General features: G+C 43.5%; 1 protein-coding gene across 1 annotated transcript in view; it reads left to right on the plus strand.

The window, feature by feature from the left end:
- The first annotated feature begins 811 nt into the window (after positions 1-811).
- The window catches only part of LOC102820845 (AP-3 complex subunit beta-1-like), a 370,338-nt gene continuing 361,762 nt past the window's right edge, over positions 812-9,387 (plus strand). The window contains exon 1 of the mRNA XM_006873299.1: positions 812-939. Coding sequence (XP_006873361.1) covers positions 812-939 — 128 coding nt within the window. The remainder of the gene's footprint in view (positions 940-9,387) is intronic.

Raw genomic sequence — 9,387 nt, forward strand, 5'->3', positions numbered from 1 at the left:
CTTGAGGTCCAGTGCAAGAACCCACAGGACTCCAAGGACTGCGGAAGTAGGAAGGAAGGAGGCGCCCCTATGACTGGCTACTTTTTGCTTGTGAGGGGTTCTAGTCTATTTTTTGGTTGTTAGACGCGGGTAGGAAGCACTCCTTTAGTTGCAAAGGGGACTGCTGGTGCTGGAAAGCGTTCCACATTTTCACTGGAATGACTGCCATATGGATCCTAGAATCCATCATCAGGTTTCTCTTTGCTAGAAAGTTCACCGTTCCTTGTGGGAGGACATGAAAGAAAAGCCCCTCCGGCTAGCGGCAGAGGAGTGGACGCAGGCACAAAGAGCAAGAGCGAGCAAGAAGGGTGTCACAAAGCTGGCCCTGTGTTTTGAAAAAAAAATGCCATTTCAGAAAAAATGTGAAAGTTACTGGTTTACAACAGAAGTCAAGTAAAGAGGTGTCCGGGTCCTTGGTATCTCTTAACGGGATAAACATGGATAAAATGTGCGTCGCATTCAGACTCTCTAAAAGTTAGTAAACTTATGAGCTCCTTCACAGTCCAGGTCCCAGACTCCCAGCTGCTGCAAAAACCCGGAAAAGGGAAATCCAGGCGGGCCCTGGAGCGCCTGCGGTGGGCTCCGGCCAACCCCACACTGGGCATGCGCAGGGGTTGGCTCTTCAGGTCGGCTTAGGCAGCTGTGACGAGTCCGGAAGCGCCTGCGCGCGCCCCTCGGCAAGAGAACTAGTTTTGTTCCGCGTACCCAGTACTGGAACCCTTCAGTGAGAACCCCGGGCAGGACCAACCCGGTACCCGACAGCACCTCGGCAATGTCCAGCAACAGCTTCGCTTACAATGAGCAGTCCGGAGGAGGGGAGGCGACGGAATTGGGTCAGGAGGCGACCTCAACCATTTCCACCTCGAGTGCCTTTGGCCTCTTTAGCAGCGACTTGAAGAAGTAAGGAGAAAGGCTTGGGGTGCGGGAACTGGCTGAGGGATTTGGGAGACCGCAGCGAGCTCCAGGCTCGGACTCCCGGGAGAGGGCTGGGTCGCCCTGCGACCGCACCGCAGTGGGGCGCTAACGTTACCCGGAGGTTGGTGGGAGCGTGGGGTTGGATCGGTTGGGGGTGGTGGGAGTTAAGGAGTTTAGGGGTGACTGTGTGTTGGAACCTCTAGTAGTTTCCAAAACTTTAGTGTAATAAAGAACCACTCTGGGAGCTTAGATCCCATTCCCAAGTACGCTGGTCTGGGCTGAGGCACAGTAATCTGAATTTTGAAAAAAACCAAAGACCAAAGAAAATCTTGTTAATCTGATGTTCGCAGACCCCAAACGTTGAGAAATTGACAAACAGAGTGATGAGGTTTTTTCGGGAGTTGAGAGGGGAAGTGAGTGTGAGTGTTGCTTAGGGGAGCTTGGTTTGTGATCCTAGAGTGAAGCCTAGGAAGGAGGTGATTTTAGGGTCTTTATGAATGGAAAAATTGGCTTATACAAGCTTTAATGTACTTGGACAGTATTCTTAGCTGTAAGTACAAAAAAAACTCAAAGCCGAAGTCTAAGCAAAATAAATGAAATGGACATGTTGTTTGTTGTGAAGTTACCATCCGGTCAGTGTCGACTCCTGGAGCGGCTGGTGGGTTTGAACCACGTACCCTCCTGTTAGCAGACCAGTGCTTATCCTAAAGTGCCACACCAGGACTGTATATTGCATATTAAAAGTACCACTATCAACACATCCTAAACTTTTATAAATTAATGCGAATTTGAAAATGAACAGTAAACAATGAGCAGTTTTGTAAAAAGTTAGCAAAAATATTTTAAGTGCATCGGAGGAATGGCAATAAAGCACTGCAGAATTGCTTTTATTTAGAGGGTTTAAAGGAAATAGATTTACAGAATCCTGTCAACTTTGTTTCTATTTTATTGTAATATTTTTGTTGTTTGTAGGTTTCTTATTTTAATGTCAGTATTAGTCAGGGTCTCCTAGAGTCATGACAAATCAGAGAGTTGCCAGGGGTAACTTTTTATATGTCAAAAAGGAACAAGATTGGGTAGTCCGGCAAGTGGCTAGTAGTTGAAATTGGAATTAATTTTTTGTTTTAAATATACTGAAGTTGCACATACTACAGGTTCAGTCTTTGTTTTTCCTATTCTCATGGTAGTAAAGTTTAAAAGTAGAATCACTAGTATTTCTTTTCATTTTTTATTCTGTCCATTTAGATTGTAAATTGTTCTGTTAAGGAGCTTGTTGCAGGTCTTGTGCAAATTAGCAAATGTTTCTGTGGTTGGATTAACCTCCTCATCTGCATGGGTTTATTTTGCATGCAATTTACTTATAATTTGTTGTTAATTTTTGATGTTTTATAAATTTCTAACATATTTTTCATTTTAGAGCCTCTAAGTTTTCTATAATGTCAGATTTTGGCCTGACTTGGAAAAAAGGAAGACAATATAGCTTTGACTGTGACTAGTGCTGGAGCTCTGGTAGCGTAGTGGTTATGAATCGGGCTGCGAACCTTAAGGTCAGCAGTTCGAAACTACCAGCTGTTCTGAAGGAGAAAGATGAAGGCTTTCTGCTCCCGTAACGATTTATAGCCTCGAAAACCCTGTACAGGGTCGTATTGAGTCGGTTCTGACTCCACGGCACATAAACACCACCAGTACTGGACTGCAAGGCTGTTTGAACCTCAAGGCAGGCGGTTCAAGCTCACCAGCTGCTCCTTGGAAACATTATATAAGGTCGCTATGAGTTGGAACCAGCTCAAAGGCACTTAACAAACAACCAGTGCTGTGGAGGTGGCCTAGTGGATTAGATTCAGTATTAAAAGTAGCCAATATTATTGAGTGCAAGCTAGATGCTAGGTATGTGTGCACACACTTTACATGTGTTATAGACATTCCTCCTAGCAAGAAGATGGTTTATACGCTCGGATCCCATTTTGCACGTAAAAGGAAATTGGAGCACAAGTGGTTCACTTGGCCAAAATCACAGAGCTAGAACACTCTACCACCAGAATGCCAGAAGTTGAAGGCAGGCCTTCTAATCTTAGAGTACAGTCTCTCAAGCACTTATCTATGTTATTTACCACTTGATGGACTATATGTGCTTGTACATTTGTTGTTGTTAGTTGTTATCTAGTCAGCTGTGAGTCATGGCAGCCTATGAAAAACAGAATGTGCCATCTTCATGATGGGACTGTATTGTTGTGGCTTTGTATCAGTCCATCTCCTGGAAGGTTTCCCTAATTTTCACTGACTCTTTACCTTGGTGGCAAAATTAAGTGCTTGAGTACTGAAAGAGTTGGTTGGCAGTTTGAACCCATCTAGAGGTGGCCAGGAAGAAAGGCTTTGTGATCTGCTTCTGAAAAGTAACAGTGCAGTTAACTGTTTAGTTTAGTGCAGTTCTGCTGGTACTGTGGGATCAGTGCTTCACTGTGAACCAGAAGGTCGGAGGTTCAAATCCACCAGCTGTTCCTCAGAAACCCTATACAGGGTCACCATGAATCAGAACTGATTTGACGGCACTTAACAACAACTCTACACGCATGGAGTCACATGTCACCATGTGTTGGAATCAAATGGATGGCATTGGGTGTATTTTTCTTCATTTTATGCTTTACCTACCTTGATGTTCTATGTTGTGATTGTGGTGTTGTTTCCTAATGACACAACTCAAGTCAGTGAGCCAAAGTTTCAGTAGTTTTATTAGCAAATGCGTGCAATTCATTGAAAGTTTAAACTGAGTAGTAGTTGTAGTCTGTGTATGACTTAGAAGCTTTCAGGAAGTAGAAACATTTGACAAGGAACTGCAATGTGATGGGCCATACAGAAAAAGGAAACCCCTCATTTGGACTCGGTCACTTAATCTCTCTTGAGCCGATGTTCTGTTTTTTATAAAATATTACTTTTTTAAATTAACTTTTCAGATTTGTTATTGGAATAAGCAGATGACAAAATTTATGTAAAATATTTAAAACTTACTTTGTTCCTCAGGCTATTTCTGTTTGATAACATTTTAATGTATTTTAAGTACAAGTTTACACATCAAACTAGTTTCCTGTTCAACATTTTACACATAAATTATTCCACGACATTGGTTGTGATGCCCACAGTGGGTTAGAACTCTCCCCATTTCCTGTCTGCCTTCCCCATTTCCATCCCTCCAGTTTCTCTGCCTTTCCTTGTTTTCGCATCTTTGCTTTTGGACAAATGTTGGCCATTTGGTCTTGAATAGTTGATAGTTCTAAGAAGCACTTTCTTCCAGGTTGTTACTGTTTTTGTTGTGGGTCCATTTTGGTTGAAAGGTGACTTCCGGGAGTGGCTTCCATTGCAGGTTAAAAGTGTGCCCTAGGATGAAAATTTCCGGGATTCTTCTAGTCTGTATTAAGTATTTGAATTCTTCTAGTCTATCTTAAGTATTTGAATTGCCTTTTACAGTTTTCTCCCATCCTGACTGGGACCTTCTACTATGTCCCTTGTCAGAGGGGTCAGTAGTGGTTAGGCACCATCTAGTTCTAGTCTCAGGTTAGAGCAGACTGTAGTTCCTCTGGGCCATTGATCCTTTGGAGTAATTGCTTCCTTGAGTCTTTGGTTTTCTTTACTCCTCCTTGCTTCAGATGGGAAGAGACCAATGGTTGTATCTTAGGTGGCTGCTTGCAGGCTTTTTAGACTCCAGACTGTGATCAACAAACTAGGAAGTAGAGCATTCTCTTTATGAACTACGCTATGCCAGTTGACACAGATATCACTGGAGTCTCTGCTTTCATTTTTAACTGTTTATGTGAAATAATTGTAAGTTTATAGAAAAATTGCTATAGTGCAGAGAACTTTCGTATATTCTTTATGAAGATTCACAGGTTTAAAAATATTTTGTCCCATTTTATTATTCTTTCTCTCCCTGTTCCTTGACACACAGACATACATAGACACATTTACACACAGGTTGTTGTTGTACCATAGAGTTGGTTCTGACCATAGCGACACTGTATACAGTTCCAAGGTTGTAAATCTCTAGGGAGCAGAAAGTGACATCTTTCTCCTATGGAGCAACTGGTAGACTCGAACTGCTGACCATGTGGTTAATAGCCCAATATGTTATCTACTACACCACCTAGGTTCCTATGTACTCCTCCCATATTAACGATCTCATCTTCCAACATTTTGCCTCTGTGGCAATATAAAATAACTCCTATTTGACTGTTGTGTGCATTACACATCCTCCTGGCATAAAGAATGCCTATGTGTTAGAGAAGAGTAACCCTGGCGGTGATGGTTAAGGTTACTTGTCAGTTTGGCCGGGCCATGATTCTCATTGGCTTGGCAGTTATGTAATGATGTGATCATCCTACGTGTTTGCATAATGCTAATTTTTGCAGAATGACTTAGTCTTTGGAACCTAACTATGTTGATAAATGAGCAGTGTTTATTATGTTATAAACTGAGAATAGTTTGCATACATTATGTCCCTTTGTCCTGTAATTTTTTTAAGAACAGGGATCTTTTCTTACGCAACCAGAGTAAGGTTATCAACATTGTTATAATCTATAGTCCGTAATCCAGGTTTTTAGTTAAAAAGAGACTAGATTTTTTAATTTAGATTAGCAAATTCATTTTCCTCAAGGCCCAGACTGTGGTGGTTAGCCCTCCCTTCTCTGTCCCTTCACTGCCACCCCTTAGCCACAACAAGGTGCTGTAGGATAAGCGCTGAACTGCAAGGTTGGTTTGAACCATAAGGTCGGTGGTTCAAGCTCACCATCCGCTCCTCAGAAACCCTACAGAGGGTCACTGTGGGTCAGCAGTGACTTGACGGCACCTATCAACAACAGAGGGTCTCTGCTAGGGAAGGCTGCCCCAGATGTGTGGTGAATGCAGTTCAGCTGTAGCGAGTGGGAGCAGCCCACAAGTTAAATCTCTGTGGCCACCACTTATATAAGGAATGGCACTCTAGCTTCAAAAGGCCAGGAGGAATGGATTGATGGCAGAGCCCAAAGGAAAGAGATCAGAGGGAAAGAGAAGAGGAATTTGGGGGAGAACTTCCCAGTTTTGGTCCCCAAAAAAAGAAGAAGCTGTTTGGCCCAGTTTTGGTGAAATTGGGGAAGGGAATGGGAATGGGAATGTATTAGTAAGTATAGGGAGATGTCCAACCCTGGCAGAAGCCTCCTCTGGGGCTCTCAGGGAATGTCACTGCTAACTGGTGTGGCTTTGTAGGATAAGCACTAGACTGCAGACCACAAGGTCGGCAGTTCAAACCTACCAGCTGCTCCTTGGAAACCGTATACCAGGTGGCTATGAGTTGGAACCAAATCAATGACACTTAAACATCAATGTATATAAAATATAAATATATGTATCGCCAGTCCTGCCTTGCTTGAGATGCCCCTTCCTGGTTAGTTGCCCATCTGTAACCCTATCACCTTTTTACCCTTTTGCTCTCGATTGTCTGGAGGTGTTCTCGATTTCTTATCATAGGATTTCTCAGGAAACCAGTTGGCGCCTCCAGGAAAGAGCCCGTTGTCTCTGTCTATTACCAGCCCACCTAGATTCGTCAGCATCAGCTATACACAGGCCATGTTTTTTCAACTTCCCAGAGTTCTACAGTCTGGAAGATGTCAGTGGTGTTGAGATCCTAGTGCTTGGCTGCTTGCAGGAACTGAGAGATATGTTCCATCTCTCTGAGGCCCATGGTTGAAGTTTTCTTTACTAGGGGACAGCCCATCAACGAGTTCACAAAGCACCATGCCATCCTTGAGCCAGTTCTGGAAGTTCTCCTGGCCAGACTGAGGTGGAGTATATCCTGTGGCACTGGGTGGTGGATCATCCGCTGGATCAGGAGATGTTCCAGGTCTGGGTCGTATTCTTTTTCAGTCTTCTCTGTACGTCTAGGCTCAGGCCGTGGGCAGGTCCCCCCTTGGCCTTCGGCTTTGGGGAAGGGCTGCAGCAGTGAGTGTGTAATCCAGTTTTGCCATTTTTGCCAATAATGTCTGATTTTTTTCCCCCCAGTATTCTTTTCCTCTAGTATAGGATTTTGTCTAGGATCATGTTCTTCTTTTATCTATTTAATCTGTACGAATCTGCAGTCCCGGCGTGGTGCTGTAGGTTTAGCACTGGACTGCGAACCACTAGGGTTTTGGTTCAAATCCACCAGCTGCTCCTTGGAAACCCTGTACAGGGTTGCTATGTTGTTGTTGTTGTTATGTGCTGTGGAGTCGGTTCTGACTCATAGCCACCCTGCACAGGGTTTCTGAGGTTGTTAATCTTTATGGGAGCAGAAAGCCTCATCTTTCTCTCGCGGAACAGCTAGTAGTTTTGAACTGCTGACCCCGAGGTTAGCAGCCCGATTTGTACCCACTGTGCTACCAGAGCTCCAGTCAAATCAATGGAATAGTTCTTTGGCCTTTGTTTGTCATTCATGAACCTTTTGAAGACTGCAATTCAGTTTTGTTTTTTGTTTTTTATAAGTATATTAATCAATTTGGGTTTGTTGATGTTTCCTTATGATTAGGTTCAGATTATATACTATCATGTGCCCTCAGTCTATTACATCTGGAGGTGCAGGATGCTGTCTTAGTTCATTAGTACTGTTGGAAAAATACCACAGGTGGATGGCTTTAAAGAACAGAAATTTATTTACTCACAGTTGTGGAGGTTAAAAGTCCAGATTGGGGTCTTAAATCATGACAGTTCTTTCCACAGCCCTCTCTGCTGGTTTTTAATGACTGTTATCAATCCTTGACTTTCCTTCTTGTTCCATGGCATTTGTTCTGCACTTGTTATAACTATGAAGTGATCAGGTTTAGGAGTCCTGCTGTGGCATTGTGGGATAAAGCACTGGACTGCAAGGTCAGTTTGAACCACAAGGTGTGGGGTTTAAACTCACCAGGCACTTCTTGGAAACCCTAGACAGGGTCTCTGTGAATCGGAACCAACTGAACAGCACTTAACAACAACTGTTCTGGCTTGGCTCCATTACATAACAAAAGATAACTTTCTCCAAGCTGGATCACAGTACTCTTACAGGGGTTGTTGTTGTTGTTAAGTGCCATTGAGTCTATTACCCATAGCGCCCCTGTGTAGGGTTTCCAAGGAGCCGCTGGTGAGCTTGAACCACAGACCTTGCAGCTCAAATGACTTTGCAGTGTGGCGCATTAGCCCACAGGAATGCAAAAACATTTTTTGGGGTAACAGTTCAATCTGAAACATTTCATGCTCTGACCTTGAAATCAATGTGTTTCTCAAATGCAAAACACTCACCCTACTACATTATCCAAAATGTCGTAACCCATTCCAGCAACAACTCATTTTCTAAATCATCTAAATCCAGCAAGAGTGATACTCTAGGTGTGTTTCCCCTGGGGCATAATTCCTTTCCATCTGTGCATCTATTGTTGTTGTTAGGTGCCATCAAGTCGGTACCGACTCATAGTGACCTTGTGCACAGCAGAACGAAACACTGCCGGATCCTGGGCCAACCTCACTACTGTTGCCACACTTGAGTCCATCGATGCTGCCACTTGGCCAGTCCATCTTGTTGGGGGTCTTCCTCATTTTCTCTGGCCCTCCATCTTACCAAACATGATATCCTTCTCCAGCGACTGGTCCCTCCTGACAATATGACCAAAGTGTGAGAGACGCAGTTTGGCCATCTTGGCCTCTGAGGAGCATTCTTGCTGTACTTCTTCCAAAACGGATCTATTGGTTCTATTGGCAGCCCATGGCACTTACAGTATTCTTCTCTAAAACCATAACTATGGAACCTCGATATATGTTATCTGCTTCCAAAGTACAATGGTGAACTAGGCATAAAGTAGATATTCTGTTCCAAATAAGAGAAATTGGAGAGAGAAAAAGGGTCATGGGTATCAAGCAAGTCTAAAACTCAAAATGGCAAGTATCATTAGCTCTCAAGGCTTAAAAATAACCTTTTGTCTTCCAGACATTTGGGCAGTGACCCCATTCACAGGACACTGGCTATAATCTCCAGATTCTGGGTCTAAATCCCTCCATTTTGGACATGAGCCCCATGTTCCAGGCCCAAAGAGATGACAGCCCTGTAGTCTTGGCTTTGAGTGGCTTAGTTCTCTTGGCCAACTGACATGGTGGCCCCATCCTTCAACTTTGGGTCACAGCACCATTCTTTTGGCTCACCCTCTGGAACCAAGGTGGCGATGACCCAACTCTGAAACTACGTGTAATGAATTATTTCATGTCTCTTCTACCATAGTCTTTCCCACCAAAATGGAAGGTCAGAGAAGATGCTGGTGGATTATATGCTTCACTTGTGAGTGATAGTTAATAGAATTGTTAATTGTAAACACTTGGAGATCTAATGAGGTGATTAGTTATGGTTACTCTTCTGCTGAGTTTTAAATGTTGTTGTTGTTAGGTGGCATTGAGTCTGTACTGACTCAT

Source organism: Chrysochloris asiatica, unplaced genomic scaffold (genome assembly GCF_000296735.1).
Source record: "Chrysochloris asiatica unplaced genomic scaffold, ChrAsi1.0 scaffold00234, whole genome shotgun sequence".
NCBI classification, from domain to species: domain Eukaryota; kingdom Metazoa; phylum Chordata; class Mammalia; order Afrosoricida; family Chrysochloridae; genus Chrysochloris; species Chrysochloris asiatica.